Below are 15,664 nucleotides of genomic sequence, written 5' to 3' on the forward strand. Positions count from 1 at the left end.
CCCTGAGTTCAAGTCAAGGAACTAGCAAACAGAGAAGACAGACCAGGACAGATGGAGAAGCTTTATATTTTGCCCAGCCTCTGGTTACAGGGAAGACAGGATCTGGCCAGCAACCCGAGGCCCTGCCTCCACCCCTGTGCCTGTTGGGCAGGAGGGGAGGAGAGGGGGAAGGGAGACCCCTGCTGTGGAGGGGGTTCTGCAGGGAGTGTCTCCTTGCCTCTTCTCGTAGGCCAGCTTGATGAGGTGTGGAGCAGGTGTGACCCACAGGGCAGCTGGCTGGCGTGGCTGGCCTCTGTCTGGGGTGCATGGGTGTGGAGGGGCTCATGGTTGTGATGGTGCTCTCTGAGCCCGAGGCTGAGCTGCTGCTGTGCTTACTTTAGGATCTCCACCTGTGCGGTTCAGCGCCTAGGGCCAGTGAGGTCACCGAGTGCTTTTCATTACGCTAGGGAGAGAAAAGGGTAGTGGGCTGTGTCCTCAGCTGCCCGCGGCCAGCCCCCCACACCAGCTAACCGCAGCCTGGCCTACGGCACCACGCCCGGGCACCAGCCATTTCCTGTGCACGTTCTCTCTCTCCCTCTCTCTCGCTCCCTCCCCCTCTCTCCACCCCCCCTTTTTTTTTTGCCAGTCCTGGGGCTTGAACTCAGGACCTGAGCTCTATTCTTGAGCTTTCCTCAAGGCTAGAGCTCTACCGCTTGAGCTACAGCACCACCTTTGGCGTGTGTATGCGTGTGGTACAGGAACTGAACCTGAGCCTTGGGGATGCTAGGCAGGCCCTCTACCACTAAGTCAGACTGACTCTGGCTGCCTTGTCTCTTCTCAAGCATCTACATTTTTTTTCCTTGCCAGTCCCAGGGCTTGAACTCAAGGCCTGATCAGCACTGTCCTTGGGCTTTCTTAAGGCTCGAGCTCTACTACTTGAGCCACAGCACCACATCTGGCTTTCTCTTTTTCTTCTCTTTTTTGGGGGGGGGCGGGGGGAGGTCATGGGGCTTGAACTCTTCCTGGGCGCTGTCCCTGAGCTCTTCAGCTCAAGGTTACCACCCTACCCTTGAGCCAAGCCCCACTTCCGTTTTCTAGAGATTAACTGGAGATAAGAATCTCAGGTCCTTTTGTGCCCAGGCTGGCTTTGAATCTTGATGCTCAGATCTCAGCCTCCTGAGTAGGTAGAATTACAGGTGTGAGCCGCCACACCTGGCTACACCTGGCTTTTTTTTTTAATGTATATGATACCGAAGAATTGAATCCAGGTCTTTGTGTTTGTTGGGCAAGCACTCTTGCCACTATGCCAAACTCGCAGCCCAACATCTACATTCTTTATTCTACACATGTGCACAGTGCAGTAAGACATGTAATGCTTTTTTTTTTTTTTTTTCCCTAGTCCAGGGTCTTGAACTCAAGGCCTGAGCACTATCCTTGGGCTTTCCCAAAGCTAACTGTCTGCCACTTGGGCCACAGCTGTTTCTGTATATTTGGTACTGAGGAATAGAACCTGGGTCTTCATGCATGTTAATCAAGCACTCTAGGCCAAACTCCTAGCCATGTAATGCTTTTAAAACCTCGGAAGTGAAGAATGCTAGGGGAGACTCGGTGCCTGAGTGCGTGAACTATGAACTGCAGACTCAGACATGTTAGCAAAGTTCGGCTTCAAGTTTTGGTAAGGGGTCCATGGGTTGGTTCAAGTAGTGAGTCCCCAAGGCCTGCCTCCTTTGGGTAATGGTGACCCTGAAGTCCCCCGGAACACAGGTGCTAGTTGTGTCCTGGAGGATTCCAGTACCTGCGTCGGCCCTGGCGAGAGCTTTCACCCAGCAACTTCCCAGGGCCTGCATCTGGGCCAGGTGCCAGCGGGAAGCCAGGTCCCAGTCCTATCTGTGGTCCCTAGTCCCAGCTTCCTTTCTTGTGAAGAGAAAGGAAAGAGAAAGGCCCTGGTCTTCCTGGAGCTCCTGTAGTGTTTGGGGAAGGCAGGTTGTGCTAGTGTTCATGACCTGTGGTGGTCACTTCCTTGCTTCCAGCGACTGGGGTGCAGAGAGAGCCGGGTGGTCTGGAGGGTGGTCTGGCGGCCGAGGCTGTGCAGGCTCTGGCCGTGTGGTGTCATCCTCTGCCTTTTTCCAGGAGGGCGCTATCACCCCTGACGACAAGACCCTTTTCCCTGGCGTTGACTGGCTGATTGGCAACCACTCAGACGAGCTCACACCCTGGGTGCCTGTCATTGCAGCCAGGTGAGTGGCTGGCAGCGTTCTCCAGAATGCACTAAGATGGTAACCGCTGACCATTTGGGGCTGTGGAGAGCTAGGCGTGGAAATGGTGGTCTGTGGGATGCATCAGATTACGACGCCTAGCTAGGACACGAAGAACTATGGGTATGATTCACCTCATATCTCTTGGCCAGCATCAACCGAAAGGCAGTTATTTCTGTCTGGCATGGAAAGGTGTCTTTTTCTGGACAGTTTTCTCATACTAAACATTTGTCCTCAAGAGGGAAAAATTTATTAAGTATGTAGACTTTGTGCATCGACCTTGCTGTCTTTTAAGTGGTGACTGAGGGGTGGGGTTTTGTTTTGTTGTGGGCACCCTGCAGTGGGGACCTTTCAGTTCCCTCCTCGGGGGAGGTTGTCGTCCTGGTCACGGCACACTGGCCGTGTTGGTGCGTCCTGCCAACCAAGTGTGCTCTGCTCTCATTTCCTGCACGGCACTCCAGGTCCTCCTACGACTGCCGCTTCTTCGTCCTCCCCTGCTGCTTCTTTGACTTTGCTGGGAAGTACCGCCGGAGGCAGAGCCAGAAGACGCAGTACCGGGAGTATGTGGACTTCATCCGGGAGGTGGGGCTCTCGTGCGGCTTCCACATCCAGGAGGACTGCCTCCGGATCCCATCCACCAAGAGGGTGCGTCCTGCCAGCCTTGCCTGGCGGGGTGGGGTGCCTGGCGGGGCAGAGAGCCGCGTGTGCCCGCCTTGTCCTTCAGGGTCCCTGTGCTTGTCTCTTAACTGTCCTCTGTTTTGGCGAGTCTTTGGGAAATGGCTGGTTTAGGTCGGCAGTCTCACTACCTGGAGTCTTGCATCTGCCATCCTTTTACTTGTCATGAAAACCATGAACTCACCTGGGCACAGGTACCCACACTGGTAATCCTAGCTGCTCAGCAGGCTGAGATATGAGGACCACAGTTTACAGCCGTGAGACTGGTATCTCTCACCTCCAAAAAGCTGACGTGGAGCAGTAGAGTGCCAGCCGTGAGCAAGAAAGACCAGTGAGAGCACAGGATGAGGTGCTCACAAAAATCCATGGACTGTCTCAGTCACAGCTGCAGGGCTTAGGGCTGGTGGCAGCGTGGTGTGTGCACCGAGCCAGCTCAGGGCAGAAGGCAGGTGCTGCCCTGCTCTCAGCAGTGTAAGGCACAGTGGAGCAGATGCAGGGGCCCAGAGGCTGTGGCTAGATCAGCCTTCCCTTCTCCTGCGCAGCATGGTTCTGTGGTCTGTGCTGGGGAGGAGTGGCAGACCTGAGATAGTTCACCAGGCTGCAGGGCTCGCATGCCTTTCCTTGGGCTGTGTTGGGGCCCCTGCCAGGTTGACCTAAGACCTCGTCGTCTGCTCAGAGACTACTTCAGTAGTGCAATGGTGTGCGCCTTAGGCTCAGGGCGGATAGGCATGGAGCATCTTTAGGGTGCAGGTGTTGAGCTCGCTAAGTGTGGATAGTTTGGACTTCCATGGGCTTTCTGTGTGTGTGTGTGTGTGTGTGTGTGTGTGTCTGTCTGTCTGTCTGTCTGTCTGTCTGTCCCGTGTCTGTGTTTCACTGGAGCTGAAGCTCAAGGCCTTGGGACTGCTCTGGTCTACTTGTTTGGCAGATATGCCACATCTGCAGCCCTGCATTTGGCTGGGCTTAGAGATGACGGGTTACAGGGCTTTCTGCCTGGGCTTAGAGATGACGGGTTACAGGGCTTTCTGCCTGGGCTTAGAGATGACGGGTTACAGGGCTTTCTGACTGGGCTTAGAGATGACGGGTTACAGGGCTTTCTGACTGGGCTTAGAGATGACGGGTTACAGGGCTTTCTGACTGGGCTGGCTTCAAACGGATCATCTAGATCTCAACCATTTGTTTTTAAATCACTTACCATGGCTTTAGCTTTTAGTCAGGACTCCAGGGTTAGGGATGCAACTCATTAGTAGAGCACTTGACTATCATGCACAAAGCCCGGGCTCCCCCCACCCCTGCAAAGAATTTCAGAAGGGAAACTTGTCACGACTAGGTTTTTCCTGCCCCAAACACTTATGCAGTTGAGCTCTAGAGCAAGGGGATCCTGTAGAGGACGTTTAATTAGCCCGTGAGCCTGCTGGAATTCTACCTCAGACTCCTTTCCAACACAGGTGTGTGTCATCGGGACGTCCAGAGCTTACCCTGCCTCTGGAGAGGCCTGGATGGACGAGCAGCGGACCCGGTACATTCGTGGCAGGCAGTGCTGCCCTGTGAGCCCACCTGGCAGCAAGCCTTCCCCTCCTGCGCCCCAGGTGGCTGCCGACAGTTCTGGTCACCAGGACAGTGCCAGAGCCTCGGGGGCAGGGGCTGAGGACCGGGCAGCTGGGCCCTGGTTGCCTGGATTCCACCCCAGAGAGAAAGCCCAGCGTGTGAGAAATTGTGCCACTCTCCCTCGGGGTTTTGTGGACCAGGTGGTTTTGCAAGTGGCGGAGTTGCTGTTAGGTGGAAAGAAGCTAGATCCAACAAGTTCTCAAGAAGGACCTTTGAAGACCTGGAACCGAGGAGGTGAGTTGTCCTCTCCCCTCCCAGGCCAGGAAGCCCCAGAGCTTCAGGGCCAGCCTCCCTGTAGCGGAACAGACCTGGGGTAGAGTGAATGCGCCTCCGACAGCTGATGTCGTCATCCTGCTGGCATAGAGAACCGTGACGACCTTTGCCCTGTAACCTTACCAGGCCTGCTCATTTTAAGTCTAGAAAACTAGTAACCAGGGGCTAGAAAGAACGATGCATTACCCCTTGAGTACAAACTGGATACTTTTAAATGAGCTGCACCCCTCTTACCCCCCACCCCAGCCCCCCCAAAGACAGAGTCAGTTGTGATAGAAGAGTTGTTCCAGTGGTATTTCAGAGAGATGGACCCCGGGCAGTCGTGAGGGATTGAGTTGGGAACCTCTAGAAGGCCCCTGTGGCCACCAGAGGGCAGTGCGGGGCCCCTGTTGGTGTGTGAGCTGTTGCTGGAGGCGGGCTTGCGCCCCCACCCATGGCCATGGTAACACCTCCCTTCCCGAGCCATGCCGGCCTTTTCAGTGACTTGAGGGTCCATGTCCCCCTCCTTCACCCCGTCATCTCCATGTGAGCCTGTCCTCTGGTCACCTGTCTGGTCAGGATGCCAGCCTGAGCACCAGGGGGTCCAGTAGCTGGCAGGCACGTCATTGGTGTCTTGGGCACCCTCTCTCATTAGGGGGCTCTGGGGGTCTTCAGGGAGCCGGCCTGGTAGTGTACAGGAGCACAGCGGGGTCTTGTGCTCTGACAGTCTAGAAATAAAAGTGGGGAGCAGCAAGCACAGTTACTGGAAGCTAGTGAAGAGTTCATTTGACAAAGTGGAAGTAAAGGCCACTGGAAGGTGAACTGTGGCTGTCGCTGTGTGTATGTGTGAGTGAGACGGTCATGGGGCGTGAACTCTGGGCCTGGTGCTGTCCCTGAGCTCTTCAGCTCAAGGTTAGCGCTCTGCCCCTTGAGCCAGAGATCCACTTCCGGTTTTGTAGAGATTCATTGGAGATAAGAGTCTCCTGGATTTTAGTGCTGGGGCTGTCTCTGAACCTCAGTCCTCAAATCTCAGCCTCCTGAGTAGCTAGGGCTACAGATGTGAGCCTCCGGGCCCAGCTTGGGCTGTTGGATTCCCACGTGTTCTCCCTCAGGCAGTTGGAGTGTCTGGAGTGGGCAGTGGCCACAGGATGGCGGGCTGGCTGGGAAGCCATTGAGACCCTCTCCTGGGTGTTAGCCTGAGAGACTTTTGACTTCGTCTCCTCTTCCTCCCTTAGACAGTTAGTCAGCGTGTGATTGGCTTATCTAACGTGGGCAAAGCCCTCTCCTGGACAGTGGCCTGGCCGTCGAGGCTTGCTTGCTTTTCCTTTACCATTGCACACCCTCCTGTTGGTGGGCATGGATTCCACTGGGGAATCACCATCCAGGTTGCCTGGGGGGGCCCGCTGTCCTGCTCCATCACAGGTTGTAGTCCATTGTTTGGGCTCACCCTCTTTTCCACAGAGAGCCTTTCCTTGGCAGAAGTGGCCAGGGAGCTGGATAGGGAGACCCTGCAGCGGCTGAAGCGGGAGTGCGGCGGCCTGCAGACACTGCTCAGGAACAGCCACCAGGTGTTTGAAGGTATGCGCAGGGCAGGTTCACAGCGGGGTGGGGTTAGGTGTGCTCAGCTCTGAGTGTGCAAGCACCTCTGCAGTTTGCACACTGTCCTGGGCGATCTGGTGCTATTGGCAGCTGAACTAGGTTCCTGGTAGTAGCTTCTGCTTGGGTAAGTGCGGGCAGGCTGGGGGTAGGGGGAGCTGGGAGTGGGGAGGTGGGGCCTCAGGGGGAAGACGCCGCTGGTGCTGGTGCTGGTGGGTGGGCAGGCTGGGGGCAGGCCGGTGGGGACCCAAGGCCGCCCCCAGGAACGAGTCTCTGGCCCAGCCGAGCTAGACCCAAAGCCACCCTTAGGAATGAATCTCTGGCCCCTCTGTGGTGCCTGGAATCAACACTTCCTCCCCTAAAGCTTTAATCAATTCAAATGCTTGCTGTAGCCCCAGGGACCTCTGGGCTCTGGGCTTTCCAGCACATTTTTCCCTTGATTTCATGAAAGACTAACTTTTCTTTCTTTCCATTATGAATAAGCATGTGTGAATTGCTTTGGGGGCAGAAGAGACACCATTAGTTTTGGAATCACTTCTGAGTCAGAGGCAGTGCATAAACTTCCTTTAAACAGTCAGCAAAAAATAAGCAACAATGGTGGCTTTTCCTCTTGAGGAGGCAGCTCTGGTTAGTTTGTTTTGCCAGACTTGTCCCTGAGCTTCTTTTGTTCAAGGCAAATGCTCTACCACTTGAGCCACAGTCCTACTTCAGCTTTTTGGAGATAGTCTTATGGAGTTTTCTACCCAGGCTGGCTTTGAACCATGATCCTCAGATCTTAGCCTCCTGAGTAGCTAGGATTAAAGGCGTGAGCCACCACTCCCAACTATGATTTTTTTTTTTTTTTGCCAGTCCTGGGTCTTGAACTCAGGGCCTGGGCACTGTTCTTGGACATTTTTTTCTCAAGGCTAGCACTCTGCCACTTGGGCCACGGCGTCACCTCCGACTTTTTCTGTGTATGTGATCCCGGGGAATGGAACCCAGGGCCTCATGCATGTGAGGTGAGCGCTCCACCACCAGGCCCCGCTCCAGCCTTGGTTCTTGAGCTAACGTGGCTCTTGGTGCGCGGTGTGAGGTCAGTGAGCGCTAACCCATCGCGTGCCCCTCTGCTGGGCGGAGGGCAGCTGTCAGGGAGGCTGGATGCAGGCACCGCAGGGCCTGGAAGATGTGGACACAGCTCAGAGGGGCTGGAGACCCGTCCAGGGTCTCCCAGCCTCAGGGTCTCCGTCACCTCTGTCCCCACTACCAGTGCTCCTGTGCCAGCAGTGCCAAGGCTGCCTTGATCCACACACCTGTTCTGAGCAGGGCAGGAGACCTGAGCGGAGCTGGGTTGCGTGCTGGCAAGCCTGCTGTGGGCGCAGAAGGCCAAGTGCGTGCAGGAAGCCGGTGCTGGTTCCTGTGCTTCCATTGAAAAGCTCAGAGCCTGCTTCTAAAGGAGAGCCTGGTGGGGGTCTGCCTTGGAGCCAGCTCATGTGCTTTTGGGGGCCACCCTTCTGGTCCCTGGCACAGACCTGCTTGGTGTGGGGGTGACAGCCAGTATCCTGGGGTCTGGAGCCAGCGCTTGGCAGGGGTGGGCAGCCTGGCCACTGGCCTCTGTCTCCCCAGGGCTCCCAGTGCCCCAGCTGGGCGCAGTCTTGGTTCAGAGCCCTGGAGGAGAGTGTGCTGTCAGCAGAGTGGGCCTCTGGGGGCAGGCCCTTGCTGGGGAGGGCCGTGTGCCCACAGTGGCCAGGCTGTGTCCTGCACTGTACTGCGCCCAGTTGCCGCTGTGGGGTCATGGTTCAGAGCGCCCTGGGGTTCCTGGGGCCAGCTCAGGCCTGAGGTTTCCAGGGCCAGCCGGCTGTGCCCACAGGCCCACTGCCACCCTGCAACTGGCAGTTCACGGGAGTGGGTGAGAACGAGAGGTGGTTCAGAGGCTCCTTTATTCCTCCCCGCCGTGCTGTCTGCAGGCAGCTCTGTGGCTGCCAGGAGGACCCGGGAAGATCTGGCTGCTTCGGCCACATTTCCTGAGCACTGTTGGATTTCCTGAGCACTGTTGGCCTCTCAGAGTCAGATAGTGGAAAGGAGCCGGACTGCTCTGGACCCCAGTCAGTGGTGCCTTGTCCCTGCCCTCCAGACCCCATCTTGAGGTCAGCCCAGGCCACAGCAGCCCTGGCACCAGCCCTCCCATCACTGAATTTGCCCTCAGCCTACCTGTCTGCCACTGGTTTTGCACACGTCCTTCCTGGGGACTCTGCCTTGGGTGTCCAGGGCTGCCTGCAGGTGTCCTGAGGGCTGTGGGTGGAGCGGGGTGGCATGGCCCCACCTTGCACATGCCTCCAGGCTGGTGATGATCTGAAGGGAGGGACGGCCCATGTGTGTCCCTCTGGCCTCGGTCCCCCTGGAATCCCCAGCTGTGTACCAGAAGTCAGCCGGCACCCAGCATCCCCCCCCCCCCCCACAGGTCTGCTCCAGGGCTCCCTGGGTGCTTAGTATCTGGCATTGGCTTTCTGGGTTAAAGATGGGTCTGTCTTCTCTGTTCCAAACCTCAGTTCTGAACGGGCGAGTTCACATTCGAGACTGGAGACAAGAGCCACAGAAGGCCAGGAGGCCTGGAGCCAAGCGCAGCCCTGCCACGGAGGCCTTCAAGACTCGCCTGTGCTGGTTCTTCACTCACCACCCCGATGGCTGTGTGCTGCCCTCTACCAGCTGCCCATTTGCCCACGGGCCTGGGGAGCTGCAGCCGCCACAGTCCTCCAGGAAGCACAAGCAGACCCCGTGAGCTGGCCCGTGGAGGATGGGCCTCGAGGCTGCACTCCCGCCTGGCCGCCCTCTGCCTCCTATTTCCTCTGAGTTCCTGCTAAGCAGCCTGGAGCCAGAGGAGTTGCACCCCGCGGAGCACCTGGGAGAGCTGTTGTCTTCACAGCCCAGATCCAGGCTGCTTCCTGCTGGCCTGCTTGTGCTTTCAGCACAGCCCCCACACGGCCTGGGAGGAGGGCCTCCAGGGCGGCCCCCAGCCCTGGAGTGCAGAGAGGGGCCCATGACGCCTGTGACACTGCAGCTTCATCTCCTCCCTCCCCTGCTCCAGAAGTCTCCCAGAAATGGTGTTTCCACCTTAAATTATGTTATACTTTTGTTTTTTGTGCTACTGGGATTAGAACTGAGGGCCTTGTGCAGGGCTGTATTGCCTCTGAGCAGGCACTGAGGCCCAGGGGATTATTCATCTGTCTGCGGCCACAGTGACCTGAAGTGCCAGAGTTGGAGCCCAGCCTGCATGGCCTCTGTGGTGTCCCGGCCCCCAGCCCCGTGGGCAGGGTGTCCCCGGGCGCGCCCAGTCTTAGAGCAGAGCATGGAAGTAGCTCAGCAGCAGGGACAAGGCAGAGGGCTTCCCAGGGCCCTCACTTCCCAGCCCACATGTCGGCTGCCACACGCCTGGCTTCTCTGGCGGCCTGGTAAGCTGGGTGAGAGCCATGGCTGCCGCCCACAGTGGCAGGAAGCAAGAGCCAGGCTCTGTGCCAGCCTGGCCTGGCCTGCCTCCCCAGCCCGGTGCTCATTTGACCCGATTTGCCTCTAGTTATGGGTGCTGGAATCCTGGAGTGACGGGCCCTGCCCTGCCCTTCTCTCCACTCCCCTCCCTGCACCCAGGCTCTGCCAGTGGGCGGCCACCCAAGTGCTGCGTGTGCACTTCCCGTGCCGAGCGAGCCCAGGGTGGGAGGAGATGGTGGCCCAGCCAGGCGCGCCTCTGGCTGGGAGCTCAGGAGAGGCTCCAAATGGAAACTGGCTAGCCGGGGCAGTGGGGCCAGGCCTCTGTCCACACCCGCTAGATGCTCCGAAGCCTCTGAGAAGCTGGAGAGCTGGCGGTGCCAGGCTGCCCACAGGGGTGTCGTTAGCCTGCCTGGGAACAAGACTTCAGACTGTCTCCAGGTGGTAATGGTCGCAAAGCTGTTGAGTGGCCTGACCCAAGTGGGTATCCTGTGACCATGCTGATTCCACTGGCCTGGCCCTTGGGGCCAGCAGACCCCTCCCAGCGCTCAGGGGACCCGAGTAGAGCCATGTCCTCCCTGGAGAGAAGCTGGCCTAGCCCAGGCCCACATGGCACAGCAAAGTTCCTCTAGTGAGGGAAGGAAACTGTGCATCTGCAATGTGAGATGCCGCCTCGCTCTGTCCCTCCGCCAGCACAGGACTCCCAAAGGGCCAGGAGTCCCCCTCCCGAGAGAGTGCCGCAGAGTCTCTCGTTGAGGACTGGAGGAGGTTTGGCTGCTGCAACCCCACTTGGAGCTGGAGCACTGGGATCAGCTGAGCCTCGGCACTCGCCTGTCACAGAGTGAGCTGGGGCTGTGGCCTATCGTGGGTTCACCCTCCCCCCAGATGAGCTGGAGTGGTGGGGAATAGAAAAGGGGGTTTTATCCCACCCCCAGCTGCTTTAGGGAGCCCCTCCTGCTTTCCTGGGGACTAGAGCTATGTGTGGACTTGAGCCCTGGGGAGAGCAGGGGTAGAGGAAGCAGAGCAAGAGGAAGATGCGGCTCAGAGGAATTTGCTGAGCAGGAAATATTTTCTGAAAAGTTCAGTAGGGCACTCGTGGAATCTTAAACATCCACATTGACGGGGACTGGAGATCTGTGTTTCAGAGGCCTCTGAGAGTAGCTGGCTAGACTTCTGCTTTCCCACAAGGCTGCTAGCCCCAGCCCAAGGGCAGAGGTCTGTGGGACCCTGCCTGGCTCTCAGCATGGGCAGCAGTGGAGGGACAGCTAACCCCAGTCTTCAAGGAAAATGCATTTGTGATGCCGAGTCTCCACCGCCTGAGAAGCTGGCATCTGTGAGGCCAGGGTCTTCTGTGGCTAGATGCCACAGCAGTGGCAGGCCAGCCTAGTGGGCATTGCCTGGGGCTCTGCGTAAGGACCACAGTTCCACTGCAGTCTCTGATGACCCGTGCTGACCGTTCGTTAGTCACATGCATATTTTCTTTGGTGAAGTGACTAGTGTAACCCATCTTCGTTTTGAAGTTAAAGCATATATTTTTAAAGTTACTTACATTCTGAGAACTAGACCTGCATCCTGTGGTATGCAGCATTTCCCATGTTCACTGTGGTGTCTGTTCATACTTTGTTTTGGGCACCCGTGGTTCATGGCTGTGACCCTAGTTGCTCAAGAGGCAGAGATCTGTGGATCACAGTTCAAAGCCAACCTAGGCAGAAAAGGTCCCCGTGAGACTCCTATCCAATAAACCACTCAAAAATTGGAAGTGGCTCTGTCCCTCCAGTAGCAGAGCACAAACCTTGTGCACAGAGAGGCGCAGGAACAGCACTCAGGCCCTGGGTTCAAGCCCCACAACGGACAAAAATAATTATAGCCTGTTTTCATTGCTTTGGAGTCCAATTTGTCTGTGTTTTCCTTTCATCACGTTTGGTTTCATACTTGGGAAGTTTGCTGTGCCCGAGGTCACTCGCATTTATACTTACACGGTGTGAGGCAGGGGTCTCAGCTGCTTTTCTGCATGTGGGTATGCTGTTCTCCATCCCTCTGTTGAAGACTGGATGCCTTGTTAATCCTCCAGTCGTGGCCTGTGTCAGTCGTGTGTGCTTGCATCAGAATCCCAACCTCCGCCCGAGCCATCTGTGGCGGCAGCTGCCTGCCTTTCCCCACCTAGACTGAGAGGCCCGGTTCTTGGTGGGTAGATCATTTGGGATCATGTCCAGATAGTCTAGAATCCCGTGGTTGGTGCAGGGCTCTGGGGTTTGGTTTCGGCAGGTGATGGTGGGGTTGTGTGCAGCTCACCTGTGGGGGGGGGGGCGGTGTTTTCAGTGGCAGTGCCATTTTCAGTCGTGGCTGTGGCGTTTGCATTTGTCCTGACTGCCCTCCCCCAGTGGCTGGCCTGGGGCCCTGCCCGGTCCATTCTTCATTGAGCTTCCAGTAAGTCTGCCCTATTGGCCAGGATGAGGTCCCACCGCTGCCAAGGCCCAGCTTCAGAGGCCAGCATGGTTCGGGGCCTGCGTGAGGCTGAGGTAGCAGCAGCTTGAGGTGCAGTCTGCACCTCACCCCATGCCTGAGGGTCCCACAGTCACACCCCTCTGGGCTGCTGAAGGGGGCCCAGGCCTCCCAGGAAAGGGCCGGCCCCGAGGAGCCGGCACCCACTAGGCCTGCTATGGACAGCTCTGCTGGCCAGCACAGGAGAGGATGGTCTCCTTGTCACTAACAGGTGGTGAGGGGGGTTTATAGAAAGGTAACAGCAGGCCTGGGAACGTGGCTAGTGGTAGAGGGCCTGCCTAGCGTGCACAAAGGTCCGGGTTTGATTCTTTGATTCCGCATACAAAGAATAAGCTGGAAGTGGTGCTGTGGCTCAAGTGGTAAAGTTCTAGCCTTGAGAAAGCCCAAGGACAGTGCCCGGGCCCTGAGTTCAAGCCCCAGGATTGGCAAGAAAAAAAAGGGAGAGAGAGAAGCCTAACTAACTGCTGCTTGCTGGCCTGTGCGCCAGTCCTTTCTCATGGCCGCAGTCACTTGGCCAGCTCCCTGGCCTCCGAGCCCTTCTCTTTCCTTGTCATCCAGCCGCCCGCCCCAGGCCCTTCCTTCCTGTCCTCCGCTCTGTCACTCAGCCCCTCTCAGCCCTGAGGGGTGTTCTGGTTTTCAAACAGAGATAGTAATGTCTTCCTCACAGGCTTGGGGAGGGGCTTCAATAGGGGATCTGGGGAAAGGCTTAGCATGGTAAGGACGTGTGGAGCTTGTTAACTGTATGTCCTCTTAATACCACCACCACCATCATCAGTGATGACTCATGGGTGGCTGACCGTCATCACCATGATCGCCGCCACCCTAACTGCCTCCCCTCCTGTCCCCTCCTATCACCTCCATGGAGCCCCTCCCCATGGCAGGGGAGGGCCAGGGCGGGGCTCACCGTGTCCCTGAAACCCACACCACCCTTCCACGTAGGGTCTCCCGGCCCCGGCCACCCCAGACCTGTGTATGAACCCCCTCCACCGCTCACGTCGGGCTCAGGCGGAACATGGCCCAACACTGGTAGGCTCCTGCTGAGGCTCAGCTGCTTCTCACCTGTTCTTATCCCCCAAGGACCCTAAGAAGATAGCCCTGCCCCCATTGCAGAGGAGGAGCAGGCTCGAGACACACGGTGTGGGGTGTCCCCACGCCAGGACCTATGCTGACCAGCCTCAGGGAGCACCCCCAGAGCTCAGGGAGCGTCCCCAACACAGAAGCAGTGAGTGGCTTTGTGAGGAGCCGGGGACTGAGACGTGAGCTCCCTCCCAGAGACTTGCAAATAGACCTGAGATGCACCTAGCCTAGACTCCCCCAGCTCTGCTCAGCTCCGAGGCCCCTTTAGCAGGTTCCTCCAGTGGCCTCTGGGTGGACATGGCCCAGGGGCTGTAGCACAAGGGACCTGGATGGCCCCCAAGCCCCCATCCCCAAGGAAGGACTGGAAGAGAAGAGCTATAGGTCAGGGTGGCGTCAGGGGTGAGGAGCCATGAGGCAGAAATGCTAGGAGATATTTACATCTCCAAGTTCATGTCAGTGACCCTGAGTACCGAGTGTTCGTCATCGCTCTTGCACTGTTTGGATCTAATATCCACATATCAAGGAGACCGTGGGCCTTTTGTTCCTTTGGTCCTGACTTATCTTACTCAACACGATTTGCTCTAGTTCCATCCACTTCCCAGTGAATGCCATTACTTTATCTTGTCTGGTGACTATGTAGAATTCCATTGTGTATATATACCACATTTTCTGTGTTCATTCATCTGCAGTGGGGCATCTGGTTGTTTCCATCCCTTGCCTACTGTGAACAGTGCAGAGACGAGCACGGCTGAGCAGGCGCAGACGTTGTTTTCACATCACTCCTCTCCTGGGTTCTCTCCCTTCCCTCTTCTCTTGACTTCACTTCTCCATCCGCTTCGTCTTTCCATGTCTCCCAACCCTGGTTCCATTTTGGGTTCACTCCGTGTCTATCCAGCCCCCAGCTTGGGGCACAGGCAGGGCGGGGAGTGGGGGTCCACATTCTGCTGCGTTTCCTCTGCAGCTCTGGAGAGTTGCTGCTCCTTCTGTCTCCTCAGAGGCCCTTCTGTGCCCATAAGCACTGGGTCCCTGCAGTCCTGGCAGCACAGACCTGTGGGGAAGGACGCTGCCTCTCGGCCGGCTGGCTTGGGATGAACTGTGCATAAGCTGCATCCTGAGGTCGGAGGGTGAGCGGCCCTTGCAGGGACCTGCTTGGGTGGGAGCAGAGGGGCACAGATCCCTCCCCATCTCCCTAAGGAGGGAAGGAAGACAGAGTGCCAGGAGATGGCTCCCCTGCTTGGGTGAGACCACTGTGGGGCCCGTGGGTCAGCACCTTGGACAGAGCTGTGACCTCTGGCCACTCCGAGGGCCTGGCTGTGTGGCTCTGCCCGGGCAGCCCGTATCCACGCCTTAGCTCAGGACCCTGTGAGCTTTGGAGGCAGCAGGTGCACCAGCCCTCCCACTGAGACCTCTGGTCCAGAGCAGCAGCCACAGGGGGACCCCCTCGTTCCACCAGCTGGGCGCCTGGAGAGCTGCTTAGCACCATGGTGGGCAGCGACTGGGGGACTTGGCGTGCCAGGCTTCCTGGACCCTGCACTGAGCGAGGCAGTGCCAGGCACACACCAGCCGCCATCCTTGGCTTGGTGCTGCAGTCTGAGCCCAGGGCCGGGATGCTGGCTGCTGGTCCGTATGTGAGCTCGAAGCTCAGCGAGCGTGCAGGAACTGGGACGTGTCCCAGCTGGCCATCAAAGCACATGTGCTGTGTGTGCATGTATTCAAGTGCATGTACTGGTGTGCGCACACATGTGAACAGATCTGCCTGTGTAAGTGTTTGCAGTTGTGTTGGTGCCCACATGTGTGTGTCCCCTGCAGGCCAGGGGACCCCAGGGCCAAGCCTGCAGAACCCAAGTAGATTGTATGAGCTGAGGACCCACCCATGGTGGGTTCTGATGGGGCTGCATGGTGGCTCCTTGTGGACACCAGAGCCCGCATCGTGCGGCACGCCATCCACAGCCTGCAGCTGGCAGAGTTCGGGCCCCAGGCTCCCCTCCTGGAAGAAACCACAAACCACGAGCACGTAGCAGCCGCCACCAGCTGCCTTGACACATCAGAGCCTGGAGCCGGCCTGATCCTCCCACTCCACACAGCCAGGGGTCATCCCGAGACTCCAGGCCTCCCCCGAAAGCAGACAGCAGCAAACCACCATCTTATTCATCAAATAGGATGAATTATCCTAGAAATAATAGTAACTGGGCACATGGCCAGCAAAGAGTTAAGTAATGTAAAACAGGATCTGGGGGCTGTGGCTTGTTGGAAGAGGGATCTCCTAG

The 15,664-nt window shown here is 57.5% G+C and overlaps 1 protein-coding gene across 3 annotated transcripts in view; it reads left to right on the top strand.

The window, feature by feature from the left end:
• The window catches only part of Trmt44 (tRNA methyltransferase 44 homolog), a 29,669-nt gene extending 17,964 nt beyond the window's left edge, over positions 1–11,705 (top strand). For all 3 annotated transcript variants that reach the window (XM_090343877.1, XM_090343878.1, XM_090343879.1), the window contains 5 exons: positions 2,110–2,216; positions 2,696–2,879; positions 4,355–4,748; positions 6,228–6,344; positions 8,888–11,705. In XM_090343877.1, the coding sequence (XP_090200003.1) occupies positions 2,110–2,216; positions 2,696–2,879; positions 4,355–4,748; positions 6,228–6,344; positions 8,888–9,117 (1,032 nt within the window). In that variant the 3' untranslated portion in view covers positions 9,118–11,705. The remainder of the gene's footprint in view (positions 1–2,109; positions 2,217–2,695; positions 2,880–4,354; positions 4,749–6,227; positions 6,345–8,887) is intronic.
• The last annotated feature ends 3,959 nt before the right edge of the window (positions 11,706–15,664 follow it).

The sequence above is a fragment of the Megascapheus bottae genome, chromosome 13 (assembly GCF_031878675.1).
Source record: "Megascapheus bottae isolate mThoBot1 chromosome 13, mThoBot2.hap1, whole genome shotgun sequence".
In the NCBI taxonomy this organism is placed as follows: Eukaryota; Metazoa; Chordata; class Mammalia; order Rodentia; family Geomyidae; genus Megascapheus; species Megascapheus bottae.